The sequence below is a fragment of the Kryptolebias marmoratus genome, linkage group LG24 (assembly GCF_001649575.2).
Source record: "Kryptolebias marmoratus isolate JLee-2015 linkage group LG24, ASM164957v2, whole genome shotgun sequence".
Classification (NCBI taxonomy): domain Eukaryota; kingdom Metazoa; phylum Chordata; class Actinopteri; order Cyprinodontiformes; family Rivulidae; genus Kryptolebias; species Kryptolebias marmoratus.
In genome coordinates this window covers 545523-561973 of record NC_051453.1, presented here as the reverse complement: position 1 = coordinate 561973, position 16451 = coordinate 545523, and the positions used below count along the sequence as shown (strand labels likewise).

General features: G+C 40.2%; 1 protein-coding gene across 1 annotated transcript in view; it reads left to right on the top strand.

Moving 5' to 3' along the window:
* Positions 1–16451, top strand: part of gmds (GDP-mannose 4,6-dehydratase) — a 142813-nt gene that overhangs the window by 105831 nt on the left and 20531 nt on the right. Inside the window, exons 8-9 of the mRNA XM_017429088.3 lie at positions 3893–4011; positions 4291–4387. Coding sequence (XP_017284577.1) covers positions 3893–4011; positions 4291–4387 — 216 coding nt within the window. The remainder of the gene's footprint in view (positions 1–3892; positions 4012–4290; positions 4388–16451) is intronic.

Sequence of the window (16451 nt, the reverse complement as noted above, 5' to 3'; positions counted from 1 at the left end):
ACTTTCTGAAATGTGCAGTCAGCTGGGAGTCTTTGGTTAGGTCCTTGGCTTGTGCTGTCTGCTCTGTGTGACAGGAGCACATGGCAAGGATGCAATTTAACAACATTTAAGAGAAGAAGAAGAAGAAGAAGAAGAACTGGCTGCCAAAAACTGCTGCATTTTTAGTCATAACATCAATTTTCTGTCTGTAAATAGAAGAATCTGCTAGTCTTAGTTTTTTGTTTCTTTTTATTCATCCCGATTTTTCACTGAGGTTCAATATTCAGAAATTGTTCCACTGTTTTTAAACGGTTGTTGTTGTTTTCTTATATTTGTTTTTGCAGACTGGTAAACCTCTTCCATCTTTATTTCTAAGAGATTCAGACTCTCTGAAATTCTCTTTTTATATCCAGTTTTCTTACTGATCTATTGCCAAATAACCAACTAACCACTTACTTTTATAGCATTTTCTTGTCAGTCCTGTCATTTCTGTGAGATGTGTTGCTGCCATGAAATTCAAAATTACCTTAATTTTTCAGAAAATGATACAATTATTTAATTTTAACATTTGATATGTTTGCTGTGTTCCACTGTGAGTAAAATGTGGGTTTAGGAGATTTACAAACCACTGCATTCTGTTTTTGTTTACAGTTTACATGTCGACCTTTTGTCAGAAGTGGGCTTGTAAGTGTGTGTGTGTGTGTCTGTGTGTTTCATTAATATTGTTAAAAGCTATTTAAAAATTTAATGTTCAATACTCATGTTTATGGCTTTATAAAGTGTTTAATTCCATCCCCTGACATGTACTTTTTAATCATCTTGAATATTTGTGCTACATCACATATTTTTATTTAACTTTATTACTCTCTAGAAATTTGATTTCTTTGACATTGAAGACCATTTTATTTTGACTGACTGATTAAAACATGGGTGAATACTTTTTATAAGCCCTGTAAATGATAGTTTGATAACTTTTTATGAATCTTGTTCCTTTAAAATCTTGGGCTGTTTTTATTTGAAGCCTATTTGTGGAAATAAAACCAAATAAATATGTATGGGGACTGGACATTTAGCTTGTATAAGATACGTTTCATTCTGTTAGTTCTGAATCGCTGACGTTGGCATGTTGGTGGTGTGATGATCTTTTTATTTCAACCTGTATGTCAACCCCACTTTTAACAACATAAAATTTCTGTTAACTGGTTTGCTCTTTCACCAACTTGTCATCGGATCTTTTTTGGATGAGATGTTTCTGGTTTCGAACTTTCCGTGCATGTGTTTCTGCACTTCGGAGCGCAGCCCAGTGGATGAACCCTGCTTTCTGGGTTTCCCCTCGTGTCTGTCAGAAAATAAGTCAGGTAAAGAGGTTTGCAGCGGTCGCCGGGGTCGAGTGTGGAGTGTGTGATGGGGGTCATCCTGTGGCCATGTGAACAGGAAGGTGCGGGCTGAACCTCTGAGCTGTTTATCAGATAGCTAATGAAGCAATGCAATCCTGGGAGACCCCGGGAATGAAACGGGACAGGAGAGGGGGGAAGGTAACAGAAGAGAACGGGAGCCTAAAATACAGACTATCCCAGTGAATCCAATGCTTTTCTGTTATCGCCCAGCAGGCTGATGAATAAACCATTCCCCAAATATTTCTTTTTTCTTTATTCCCCCCCTACAATAAAAATACACACCGTTTCATTTATTACATTTCCTGGTTCCGTATCACTCAGCTCCTGCCGTAAACATTTTCTCTGGCTGCAGGAGAAGCAGAGCCGCGTTCCCAGCTCCCATCATCACGGCCATCCAGTTTACTGCGGGCTACACATTCATCAGTATGAGCTTACTTCATTACACGTTCAAATAATCAACCAGTCAGATGAGCAAAACACAATTACAGTGGAGAAGTCGGTGCATTTCCAGTGCTAATTAATCCTGTTCTCGTAGAACAAGAAGGAACTGAAACACTGGAAAACAGGAGAATTAAATTCAACATCTGTTTTCTAACTTTTTACTTGTAATTTCTCTTCTGTATTTAGAAAATCAGTTATTACCCAAAATTTAGTTTGACCTTAAAAAAAACACATAATTGTAAGATTTTTAAGATTTTTTCGTTGTCTGATTCAACTTCAAAGGTATTTAATATGCTGTCCAAATGTTGTTTGGTTTCAAAAGAAACTGTCTGAACATACAGGCTCTGGGTTGGGACCAGTCTGAAAATGGGTCTAGATGGGAAAAATGTGGATGTTTTTTTATTAAAAGCAAGAAGCTTTTTGCTAACGCATGTCTGTGTCTGTGAGCTGCTGCTGTTATTGGAGTGATATTCGTGTCTTAGATTCGTGTGTTTTTATTTGTTTGAGTCGTGAAGCTTTCTGCTTTTAGGTGATATCAAACCTTTATAGGCGCACCTGGTTTGTCTCGAAGCCTCTGGGGGATTAAGCTGAAGTCACAGCTTTCTTCTTCATATTTGTTTACATTTGCATTGTTTATTAACATTATTACCTGATGCATTAAATCATTAGTTAAAAGAAAGATCTTATTTTTCCCGACCACATCATAAAACATGGAGCGGTTAGAAACAGATTGCTCTGATTGGCTCGGTCTCCTGTCACTCAGAGATTTAGGTGCCATCATTGGATTGTGTGGCAGTGTGAGAATCTGTTTTGTTCATCAGGGGCCAGAGGGTGAAAGGTCAGAGGTCAGGCTCAGGGGACTCGTCAGCTCGGAGCAGCCAGATGACCCTGAACGATTCAGCGATAGAAAGACTTGGACTCCCTGAGGAAGTTCCTTCCATCACGGCTCGAGTGTGTGTGTGTTAGCGTGCCATATGCTGAACCAATAACACAATTAGTGCTTACGGTTGTTTCAGAGGTGTCAGAACGTGCGCAGAGTCTCCTGACGCTGGCTTTAGGGTGGGACGTGTGAACAGCTCTGCTTCTCGCAGCCGTGAAATCTGAAACAAACATTCACGAAACCCAAGAGCATTTCACTGTTGGGGTGGGTAAATATTTTTCTTATTGTTTGTATGCACATGAAAATAAAAAGAGAGACAAAAAATCATGTTTATTTCAGTTAACTGATCCCAGATATGCGTATTCTATCTCCTTTTTCTATAAAACATGAGCGATATGTTAAAATTGGACTACCTAAAATGCAGATATGAAACTGATAAAAAGGAAAGTAGCCTTCCTTGAAGCAATTCATGTGGCCTGCAGCCTCACGTGTCAGTGTTTTAAACAGAAATGTGTCACGATCAGTTCGTGCTCAGCTGCAGATGACTCTCAGCTACTATCAATCTGTGAAACTGGCTGAGTTTTAGCCATTTTGGGTTTGCTAATGTCGATTAGCTGTAAAATGTTCAGCTGAAAGAACTGAAATTAATATGAAATAAAATATAATGAAATGTATACTAATAGAAAGTTGGCATAATCTGGTTGTATTTCAGTCTGTTTTTTAATCCCTGGTGCATTTCTGCTGGTCATCCTGGATGTGTCAGACGTCAGCAGCTCATCTGCTGGATCCATTTCATCATAAATATCATGAACTCAGACACCCTGGCTGTTTAATATAATCCTAGAATAGAAAGAAACAGCAACACTTTGTCTTTCTTGGAGTGCTATTTAAAGCTGTTTGACTTTTCATATTGTGCAGATCTGCTTGCATGCATGTGCTTTCATGGCCACGTGTGCATTTTTGTGTGTGGCAGCAGCAGTTCAGTGGGCCTGTGGGAGTATTCTGTCCTCCTTTTCCCACAGTGTGCGTCCCATGAGCCCCGGCTGTGACGTCAGCACAGAGGTACAAGTGAGTGCCCCGCTCAGAGGTCGCAGGTTCACTTCCTGTCTGTCAGGACCGAGCGGAGCAGCAAACTGTCTGCGTGATCGCTCTGTGGTGTAAACGCTCCGTCTCCGTCTCCATCTCTGTCTTTCAGGCCATGTGGCTGATGCTGCAACAGGAGGAGCCAGAGGATTTCGTCATCGCTACAGGGGAGGTCCACAGCGTCAGGGAGTTTGTGGAGAAGGCTTTCAAACACGTGGGAAAGACTATTGTGTGAGTGAACACATAAACACAGAACTTAAGTCACTTTGATTGATATTGTAGATTACTTCTTTGCCTCAGAGAGATTCATATTTGCCTCCTCTCCTTCTCTCAGTATCTCAAATTTGAGCATAAAATACTCTTAGACTGATGTGTTCTCTGCTTATTTGGTCTTAAAACAAAGAGACAGGTGGCCATGTTGTCTGCAGAAACTCTAAGGAAACAAACTGCAAGAATCATTCAGGGAGGCCGAAGGCGTGAGGGGTTAAACTGCTGTCTGTGTCTTTTCAGGTGGGAGGGAAAGGATGAGAAGGAGATTGGTCGCTGCAAAGAGACAGGGGTGGTGCATGTGAAGGTGGACCCGAAATTCTTCCGTCCTACTGAAGTGGTAAGTCAGGTTTCTCTTTGTGTGTTCGGGATTTATAATTCTGTGTGAATATGACCCAAACATGAAGCTCGAAACAACACAAAAATATACTTTATTTGTTTATTTTTAGCTTAAACACACCTTGAAATAAGTTTGCAGTTTTGGAAGAACTTTAATCATTTTATCCTCAGCAGATTAAACTTCAGGATGTTTGTTTTATTACAAAAACTGCTCCCTTTAGGTTCCTGCAACACGTTGTTTTTCCGCCTCAAACCATGATACCATTACCTCCATGCCTGAGAAAGGGGATGTTTTCCTTCTTTCAAATTTAACTCTTTACATTTACATTTTTAGCTAACTGTAAACAAAAATACAATGTTTTTTTTGTTTGGAGAGCATTGCGTTGCTCGATACAGCTGTGGCATGCACAGCATTGTTGCTGGTAATCTTTTACCTGTAAATCAGGTGAGTCAGCCTGGAGCTGTCTCTGCAGCATTGTGAACTAATGAACAATAACGTTGGAGAGATTTTACCCCTCATTTATTAAAACAAGCTCTTTTTTTGTTCTGTATTATTTTCTCAAACATTAACTTCAAAGCAACATTTGAAATAGTTTGCCTAATTTGTTTTATATTAGTACAAAAATTTTACAAAGTTAACTTTAAATGGCAGATTTTGGAACTTTGTTGTGTATTTCCCTTTCATTTCTCACCCATCTTGTAAATGAAACCCACAGTTGTCATCATTGTCACGATATGTATGCACTGTTTAAATACATTGTATTTATTACTATGCTAAGGTGAAGGAAAAGCTTGAAAAATGTGATTGAGTTTTACTTCAAGGAAAGTGCACAAACCACATTTTTTATTTCCAGAACCTTACACTAGCTCAAGCCTGTGATTATTTGTTAAAGAAGGTCTTGTAAGGTAACATATCTTGCATATTGGTTCCTCCCTTGATTTTCTGAACACCCATAATTAAATCCAGATTGACAGACATTGTCCTGGCTGTGCACCTTTAGAGTTTATGCCATGTTTTATGGAACAAAAAGTGTTTTGTGTTTCCGTGAATGAGGCACGTAATGAACGTCTTGCTTTGAATTCCTCTCTGAAGCCAAACCTCTGTAAGTTTTCACCTTATTTCTGATAAGGTACTGGATTCATAATTGTAGTTCTGCAAAGGTACAAGTTTGTTCTGAAATTTCTTTGTGATTTTTGCACATTTTATCAGGAAGACATGTTAATAAACTGCTGCTAGTTCTCCAGGAAGAAAAGTCAGCCCAGTGAATATTTCCTGGTCTATATACTTGACCTTAACATGCATGTTGCTGTTTTTTTTCTGCATGTATCTGATTGCCGGTCATTGTGTCTGAGACTATACACTTATCAGCCATAAAGGGTGCAGCTGACAGCTTCAGGCTGCTTATTGTATGCTTTCAAACTGCTGGAAACAAGCCAGCCCACCTCTTTAAGACTAATGCTGGATGTATCCTGTCTGGAATGAGTGCAGATATTCTGTCCAACAAACTTCAAGTTGTAACTTTAAAGGTGAGGGGGTGGATTGGATCCTGTCTCTTTGCTTGCTTGTCAGTCAGAAGCTGTTGTTCATAAATAAGTTTATTCTGCAGAAGAGAAGAGCCTAAATCCCATCAAAGCTCCATCATGGTTTTAACTCTCATTAAAAGTGAAGTGTCTCTGGCATTAGGGGGGGTATCCCTCTTATCACTGTGTCTCAGGGGTGTCGCAGCTTCTCCTTGTGGACGGTTTAGAGTTACCCCAGAGTGTTGTGACTGAGATTAGCCATCAAGCTCTTGGTCCCGTGAGGTTTGGCCCGCTGAGATCCAGTTGAGTGACAGCAGAGGATTAGGAAGGAGGCCCTGCTGACTGACTGCTGAGGGTAGAGCAGCACTGGTTACACACCTGGTGCCTGTATTCTTTGTGCATGTCGGCTCATTCATTCAGGGTCCTAACCCTGAATCCCCACTGAAAACTCCTCCAAAGAGTGATCAAGTCTGCACTGACCTGTCAGTTGGGTGTCGTTTCTGGGATGTGTCAGCATACGGGTGCTTTCACATGCAGTGTTGATGTCCTCTTTGTCCTGACACCTGATGAGTGTGGAGCATCAGACTACCTGAACATGGTTGCTTTGCTTTCTTTTGTTATCAAAAACAAGACGAGCGGTGCTACAGACCGCTGCTACTATAGTCCTTTTTTGTCTAAATAAGACTGTTGGTCCTGCAGACAACCAACATTTGTCTCATAGGGACCTTTGAGACAAATCTTTTTAAGATGTCAGAAGCTTTACTTTGATCTAAGGGTAACCACATTTGCTTGAGATGATGCCTGTGGTGAGCAATGGATGGGGTAGGAGTAGCAGGTAAATGTCTCTGCAGGTAAAGACAGTTCTCAGAGACAGCAGTACAATAAACCGTAGATGGAAATCAGCCTCTATTGTTTTGTTGTCAATTTAACCAGATGATACAATATAACCAGACAAGACAACCCAGAATTTTAAAAAGGAACACGTATCTGACAGAAGACATCACATTTCTCATGCAAACATGTGCAAACATTACAATACAGCAGATATGATAAGTCAGAGCAACAGTTAAGATTAATGGAGCACAATGGTTGTTAGATATAAACAAACTGTGCAGAACTGTTTGAGGCATAAAAATGTATTTGAGCGCTTGTGTTTGAGTGTTCATGAGTCTAATGGCCTGGGGAATCAGGTCTGAATGTTTTAGTACCTTATTCCAGATGGTAGAATGGGGGAAGGTGTGTATAATAAATGTTTGTGATAGCAGGAAGAAAACAGATGACCTTCTCAGCTGTGTTGGGATGTTGGGTGAAGTTTCCACACCGCACTTTATGGTTATAGTTAAAATAAGAAAAGCAAGCATGCAGCATGTGGCTAATTGACTAATTAACTACTAAGATCTGCACCTTAGCACCTGTGAACTTTAAGGATCAGATCAGATTATATTTTTTTTTCTTGGGTCACATTAGATGTGCTAATCATGTGATTCACAGATGAATGCCGTTTACCACTTAGTTGCAGTCATATTCACACGAGCCATTCAAGCTGATTTGTCCTTACAGCAGCTCTGTAGGTTAGAGTGCAGCACTGCTCACACACTCCTCCACTGAACACATCCTCACCAACTTGGCTCTGTGACTACCTCTGTAGCTGGCTCAGACACAGGTATGACACACACCCCCACCATGAAGCCATCTCAGGCCCAATGTGTGAAAAAGAGTGAAAATGGTCTCATTTTGTCCCATTTTTCAGAAAACAAAGGTGAGCAAGCAGCTGCATCTTTGGCTTGAGTAGAGATGACAAGGGCAGGACGGTTCAGTTAGAGCGGGCAATTTTTCTAATGTGTCTCATTGTCTCTTTATTTCGAGGACTTAAAGTGACTGAAAGTGTTTAACCTCTAACCCCTTCAGACAGGAAGGGAGTGACACTGGGCTTGCGGCTTGGCATTGTGGCTCACCTCAAATGGAAATACCTGTCATCGAGTGTGTGCTGCGTGCGTCCTGAACCGACAGCTGACTCAGACTCGGTTGGATGTGTATGTGTCTGGCATGTGCTTGACATCCCTGGGGACAAGAGTAAGCAACCAGCAAAGGTTGTGATGGGGTTAAACACTCAGGTGTGCAGCGCATTTGTGAGTCTCTCTTTGTGTGAATTTGTACACTTGTCTGTATTTTTCTGGGAAAATTGCCCCAGGGCTGCAGAGGCTACAGCAGGTTTTTCTGTTTTCTTGAAAGCTGTTACTTGATATGATGCACGCAAGTTAAAATTAGAAATTGCCAAGATACCAGCTTTTTCCATAGACATGTGAAAGTAAAAGACGTGCGATGTAAACTGTCAGGGTTGTTTTGAGTTTTTAAACTGGTCTAACTGTCATGACTGTGGAAAGCCATCACCCCTTCCAGACAAGCTGCTGGGTTTCTGCCAGCGCTGAGGTTTGGCTCAGGTGAGCAGCCTGTGCCTCAGCTGTGCAGAGGTGTGCCTCAGTGAATCATGCATCGAGCTCTACTGGTTCGGATTTGTTTTTGTTGTCAGGTGACGGCCAGTATCATGACCACGGACATCTCTGATGGTTTTCTTTCCTTGTCTGATCTTTGTGTGCTAAATCCACAAGATTTGTAAGGATAAGATAAAAGCAAAGCAGAACTAGTAGAGGAGCAATATGATGAATGAATTGTGTGCAGAAATGTTACTTTGTTCTTCATCTGTTCCGCTTCTTGCACCAGTTGTATTTTTGACATGGAGAGTCGGCTACACGATATGCCTGGCACGCAGAAGACAATAAAAGCTGACGTCACTCTGGAACAGTCTTCAGAAGTATCTTTCATTGAGCTGTCATCTAAAAGGCAAGAAAAGTATTTCAGGAAAGTTGTGTACGGGTACATACGTGCTGTGTATGAATAAAACATTTGCTCAGATGATACAGGTGCTTCAACGTCAGTACAGGATCTGCAGTTAGAACTGATTTTCAGTGATAATCTTTGGATTAAAATGAGAAATTTCTCCATTAAAAACACCATATTTTTTACATCAGCTTAACTAAAACCACATGTATTATGAGACTTGCAATAGATTTGCGTTTTTCAAAAACGGTTTATCTTGTTTCACTAATTCAAGCTTCAATCTAAAGTATTTACTGTAGATTCCAATTTGTCACATTAGGTTTCTGACACTGATTATTGATGGGAAACCAATTTTGGACGTTTGTCTGTGCTCAAGTGTGCATTTCCCTAAGTCGGTGTGTTTTTATGAGTGCATGTCGACGCTTGTGCTCGTCTGTGCTAATGCAGGTTAGCTGTCACGCTTCCAAGTTCATGTGTCGCTGGAGGGCATTAACTGCTGTGGGTTGAGTGACAGCTCTATGGTTTCTGTCCAACCTCTCATTCCGTGGAGGATGATTGCTGATAAATGGGAAACTGTCCTTCAGTCTGTCTTTATGTCTCCTCAACCTGTCGATGTGCACACAGTTTTTTCCTCTGTCATTTGTTCGTCACACGTTTGCTCTCTTGTCTTTGTATAGAAATGCCAGATTACATACAGTACCTTAGTATTCATTTTTCACTTTCAGAGACCCACCTAACCTCCTTTCTCTTGTTACTCAACATGTGAGGAGTGACATCTTCAGGTTGTCTTACAGATGAGACGTAGGAATCCAGCCTGGTTTAAGCAGAGAAATGTGTCAAAAAGTCCCTTCTTTAAGCCTTTCCCTTATTTCTAAACTGTCCTTGTGCTGCTAAAAGCATTAGTCTGTGTTTGCCGTGAAGATGTTCTGTGACAGGTGAGAAGCAGGACCTGATGTGACGCAGACATGTTGCTTGGAGAGGTGCCCACAAAGTCAGCTTTGGTCTCATCAGAGCAGAAAACTCTGATTCAATCTCCTCACACCCTCTTACTCAGAATGGATCTACGGGATCAGATTGTCAGCATTTTGGCTGCATTTCAATCTCTTTTCTTTCGTCTGGGACTTTTGATTTGGCCTTCTTGCATAATCTCTCTCCTAATACACCTGGTGATAATTAACTTCTAATAAGGCTTTTGTGCTGCTGGGATTATTCAAAGTGTTAGGAATGGTTTAGCTCTTTTCTTTGCACCTGAATTGTGAGATCTTGTGAACATGTGTCTGTGCTTTTGTGAGCTAACTGTGTAATCATTTTTATTAGGTTTGCAGAATTCACCTTTATAGGTTGACTGATGAGTGTGGTCATGAGTGAGCTTAGTTCTTGATGAATCTATTATAGTCATTACAAAAAGAGTTCTTTCAGTTTGACAAAAAATTAATTAATTCACCCTAATTAGGTTTTAGAATTGGGTTAAATAAAAGCCTGAGAAGAACATCATATCACCTATTTTTAAAAAATACAAAAGTAGTGGATAAAAAATTGTTTATTTGTGTTTGAGCCACAAGACTTCTGGAGCAATCCTCTTTGGACAGACACAACCAAAGTAGACTTTTTTTTTTTGGCCATAATGCACAGCAGCACATTTGGGGGGAAAAACCCTAAACAGCACAAACACTTCATCCTGTCAAAGACGGCGATGGAGGGGTGATGATTTGCAGCCACACTGTTCTGGAGTCAGACGTGAGGCCATCTGTCCAACAGCTGAATCCTGGACCAAACTGGGTCATGAAGCAGGACAATGATCCTAAACACAGCAGCAAATCTACAACAGAACGTCTGAAAGATGGGCCTAAACTTTTCAACGACACGAGAGGCTGATCAGGTCATGGAGAGGGAGTTATTGCTGCTAAAGCTGTTGAATAATGAGGTATAATTAGCTTTTTTACACAGTTCTTTGGCTTTGGGCTGTGTTTTTGTTAACTATTTAACGATACAATAAATTGTGTCGTTGTGTGGTTCATCAGGGGTTACACGAGTCAAATAGTTTTCTGATTTTTGATTTTTTGAAAACCATTGAACTGTAATAGCATGTATTTGTTTCACGCTGTGACTGTCCATGATGCACGGCCTTTGCAGTGAAAGCACGCTGCCTGCATGATATTATTTATGGTTCAAAGTTTGTTGAGACCTGTATCATTAGGATCTGATGTCATCTCAGTATATTGATGAGATTTTCATCTGTTCTCTATCCGTACCTTGGCAGCTCAGTGTGTTATGTAGTAGCACCTCTGCTTGACTTCCAACAAGGACATGTTTATTTTCATTTGATCTTTAAACATTTTGGAATCCATTAGATCATTTTACAGTTAAAAGGAAAATGATAAGAAATGCAGATGAATGGTAAGAAACCTCATGCAACAAACAATCCAAGGTAGATGAAAATTAAAATGTTCCGTTTTTAAAAAGAGGCACATTGTGCTATCAGTAGCAAAAATGTTTTACTTTTGCAATCCAAAAACTAAATAAATATTGCATGATAACCCTGCCATGCCAGTACACAATGTACAGATGGAAGCCTCTTTTATTGTTATTTCTGACGTATGCTTTGATTGATGGATTAATGGAAATTAGCTGAGGTTCCCATGTATAAAATGTAAAATAGGCTTTGTTAGAGTCACGTACCAGCATTCCCTGCAGAGCAGTCATATGCTGTCAATACAGGAACGATTATCCTTTTGTTTTAAACAAGTTTTCAAGCAAGTTTATTCTTGTGCAGGAGCAAACAAGTGTGAATGAGAGGAGTGGTACATACCATCAATTCTGCATTTGGCTTGTGTCGTAGCGGTAAATGTAAGAGACAAAAATAGAAAAGGACATTTGTAAACTGCAGGTTAGCTTTTATCTGTCTTCATGCACAGAAAGGAAAGGTACTGATCCTGTGCAGCATCTTTCAGCAGCATCAGGTTGCTTTCGGGCTTGTTGGTGATGCTAATCAAGCCATTAAATCAGAAAACGCAACTTCTCTACGGTTTTTGATGTTGTTTTCTACATCATTTTTTTAGGTTTTTCACTCTTTCCGGGAAAATGTCGTACTTACTACCTTAATACGTACCAAAATGTGATATTCTAACAATTTTATTTTCTTCCCCTTAGACCAGAAAGCGGATAAGAATCAAACTCTCTCACATCAAGCCCTAAAAATATCTTTGTTGACATACCACACCTCTGTACCTGTCAACTGCGTGTCCGTGTGTGTGTGTGTGTGTGTGTGTGTGTGTGTGTGTGTGTGTGCGAAACGCTCATCTCCACACTTCCTCATTACCTCAGATGGCTGTCATTCCAACACAGAGAAGTGCCTAACGAACTCACCAGATCCACGCTCAGGTACATTTTCCCGTACGTCATCAGTCATGTCATCACCTGAGAGAAGCTCAGACAATGGTTGCAGTGATCCACTGAATAAAGACGCTAAGTGTTGCGGTTACTTTTTATGGCAGTTGGCAGCAGAGCCGACCCACCTGCTGAGGTAATCAGAGAGACAAACACATACCTGACTGATGTAGTTACTAAATAATGTTTGGCACTGTCAAGCTTAGCTGAGCCTTAAAGACAATTGCACTCTTGTGTACTCTGACACAGTTGAATATCAACAATAATCTTGAATGCATTCCTCACAGCTTTGAAATGAAGTGTTGTGACCTGCCTCCATCACTGTGATTTCACGTCTCAAAGGTCTCACAAGAGTGTTTCTGATTGTTCCAAAAGATACGGAAGGAGCCTTTTATTTCTCACTTCCGCAAATAGAGATGATATATTTTTCTCTGCTAGCAAGAAAGAGAAGTTGATTCTTGAAAATCTTGATTACAAGTGTGTGCAAGACAGTCAGCCATGACAGCAAAAACACAAGACTGATAAAACATCAATTTATTCTCAGTTCAGTCAGTGTATTTCAGCCTAATTAACGCTGACCTTTTTACATTAATTAACTATTTTAAAACACTTTAAATCAGTGGTTCTCAGAGTTGGAGTTGGGACTTCACTATGTGTCACAAAACATCAAGTTTGGGGTCTTTAGTTGATTTCATGAAACAAAAATAATTTAAAAAAGATTCGTATGAGATTTTTCTTCCCCATATTTGTTATGAGGTGTTGGTTAAAGTCAATAAAAATAAGATATTGGTGATTTCTGTCACTATAACCACTGTTTAATAGGCCTGATTGTCACATTTGCACAATTTAATGAATGTTTTCTGCTGCTGCTATGAGTCAGACGCTGAAAAGTTTGGGAACTAAAAGTTTAAGTCATATTTGTGGCTGTATGGATCCGTTCACTGCGTCTATGTTTGAGTTCAGTGTGGAGTATTTTTATTTAAACATAAAAAAGTTTGTTGTTTTTTCTGTAGGACAGACAGACAGTTGTTTAATTAATCTGAGGGACTGTCAACTTTCCTTCCTGTTTTGAATCATTGATTTTATCTGCAAAAGTTTTCCAAAATACCAAGAAACTGGAGTCTAAAAAAGACCAACAGCTGGGAATTTAATCCCTTTTCAACCATGATTCTTGTTATAAATGTGTGATTAAAAGGAAGGAAATGTTCAAACAAATATACTAACATTAACATAATATTTATTTAAATGTCAGCATACACTGAAGTGAAACCTGAAAGAGAACAGTTTTAAAACTGTAACAATCAAAAGTAAAATCAAAGTTAGACACCTTTTTAGATAACAAATGTGTTTGAAAACTAAGTTTGCTTTAAAAAAGTAGCGGGGGAAGGCGTTGAAGCTTTAAAATCTGCGGTGTCTTAGGTAGCAGGAGAAACAAGGCGCTCGATGCTTTGACCTGGGTTCAAAAGTAAAGTAGGTTTTAGGTTTCATTTTATTCCATGCAGGCGGTCCAGAGCTCATAAATCCACTCCCAGGATCCTTGTAGCGCACGAAATGAGCACGGCATTTTTGATTAAAATAATAAGAGCTGTCGTGTGTTTCAGACACTTTCTGTGACCCAATCCCTTCTCCACACCAATTATTGCTTCTATTGTCTGATATTACCGGTAAATCCTAACGTTGTTGTGAGACGGCACATCCACAGATGTAATAGGAGATGGTGAAGTTGCAGAAACCAAACTGTCAGAGCCCACTGTGGAGGACAGTCTTCATTTGAACAATGAGAAAACCAGGTATGGCCTCACTTACATGTGTGCTGCGAACATAATGGCTCCTGGCAGGCAGTAACTCATTCACCGCCCCTGTGCACCAGAGTCTGTTTTTTTACCTAATATCTGCTACTTAATGAAGCCTGAATGATGGAGGGTATTTCAGTTCCCAGTATTAGGTTGGACTTCTTTTTTGGTATCCAGTCGAGAGCTCAAACAAAGCAAAGAAAGGCTCGTGACCCGGTCAGCTGTTTGATATTCTACAGCGCTCAGGAAAAATGGTTCTGTTTTTATTTTTGTCCTCTGGTCCTAAGTACTCTTAGCAAACACAAAAATGACTATAGTTAGTGAGTTTTACAGATATTGAGCTATGTTTTGGTGTGGTAATCATGTTTCTTTAAAACTTTGGCATGCAAGGCAGGCGACATGCATTTCTTCTAGGACTGCTAGTTTAATTTCCATTGATTTCAATGAATTTCCATTAAATAAAGGAGTGGATCTGCTGCTAAACGCCAAAGAAAATAGGAAGAATGAGTACGACCACTGTCAAGAATAAGAATCAGGGAATCAGCATTCAAACACGAGCAGCTTTAGAGAAACTTTTTCTAGATCAAGAAGTTTACTTTTTCAGAACATTTTATAACTCGAATCATAATCTAGCTCCACTCCTTGCTTATAGGTCTTTTTCTGTTTAGATAGTTTTAGAAACCTATCTGCATACTTTCCTCAACAAATCTGAGTGTAAATACGTTAAAGCTGTCAGACTTTCATGGACGTCGCTGTTGTTGACTTCAGCTGTTTTCACAGGTTAATAAAAAAAAAAAACGTAGTTAGCAGTGGTTTTTAGTTATAGGACACATCAACCATCAATATGAGGGGAAAAAGTCTGCATTTTGTTTAATCCTTTCTGAATTTTTTGACCAAGCTTCATAACATTGCAGTGATTACCTTTTAACATGCAGAAGATTACTGCAGTTTGGATATTTTCCTTTCAGTCTTAACTTTGCTGTAAGGAGTCATTATTATTTAATGAAAAACAGCTTAGTTTGTTCCCATTTTTAGAAAATGATAATTCTGCAACAAGCAGTTCAGTAATGCAGGAGTCTGCACTCCTCTATAATGACTAGAACAGAAGTTTTCCTTTTAAGGGACTATTTTCTTACAAAGCTGTCACGAAATCCATCAGTCAGTGTCAAACAACCTGCCAAGATTATGACCTGCTAAATATGTTTAACTGGATTGGTGGCTCAGGTTTCACCAAGGCCGCGTGCTGAGGCATTCACCTTCATTTGTCACTTATCATTCAGCTAACTATGGTTTTGGACAGTCTGGTTCTGTCAGAGCAGAATAAGCAGCTATTATTTTTCTGCTTTATGCCTCTGGCAGTGCAGCCGTGTCAGTCAGAGGCCGGCCGTGAAAGCTGCAGGGTCTCTGAAGTGCTTCGTCTGAGGACTGGGGCAGCGGGACCTCGAACTGAACCGCAGCCATTTGGATGGAGAAGTGCTGAGGCAGCAAGTTTGAGCCGTTTCCCTAGGTTCAGCTCCTATACGGGACTATAGGTCTTAAAACAAGAGGAGGTGGCAGCCAGCCGTGAGCCGTTTTATGACTTTATTATCACGCAGACCTCGTCCCTGCTCTCAGATTCACACATCATTGTTCCATTTTATTCCACGCTTGCTCCTCAGCGGCAGTTATGCCAGCATCTGTGATCAATTTGTGTGATTTATCTGCCAGAAATTAGCCCGTGTTTTAAAAGAAGCATGTGTCTTTGTTTCAGCCTGAGCTCAAGGATTCCTCAGATTCCTCCTATTAGTAGACTGTGATAAGGGGAAATACAAGGTAAAGAGAGGTCTCCCTGTTCTGACAGCAGTTTGGCTCCGTGATGGAGAGAGGTGAACATCTGAGCACTAGACAGACACGGAGAAGCAAATGGCTTTTATGAGCAGGGTGATTTATAAGCTGAACAAGCTTTATCAAGCTCCGCCGCCTAAAGTTATGGCTCTTGACACACAAAACGGGTCATCAGTGCTGAGTTTGGACATTTGTCAGAACCTGCACTGCGTTCACACAAAAGAAGCCTGAAACATTAGCATTATTTTTAACAGTTTCCGAAAACCCTGAGGGGAGAGGGGGTTCAAGCTGGTGTGCAGTAAAAGCTCGCTCTTTCTGGAAAGCTCGATGACAGCCGCTGTCTCTGGGCTGGATGCCAGATTATAGAGAACAGTTAAAGACAAGTTGCACACTTCTTGTTGTTGTTCATATATATTTGGGCTTTCAGTCTGACCCCAGTACATTTACTGGCTGCTCTATCCAGGGGTGGAAATTAATGGCTGGGGGACAAATTTTTTACCAGCCACTATTTTTTGTTGTGACAAAAAGTAATTTCATATGATGATGATGATCAACGCGGGTGGAAGCAGTTGTGGTGCCCTACAAGCTGAATACTCTTGAAAAACAGAAAATAAAATAGCTTCTCATCACAACACCTAATTGGTGTTAGACTGCATGTAATCTGTAGTGGATCGAGTGCATCATATGGGTTTGCAGTGAACT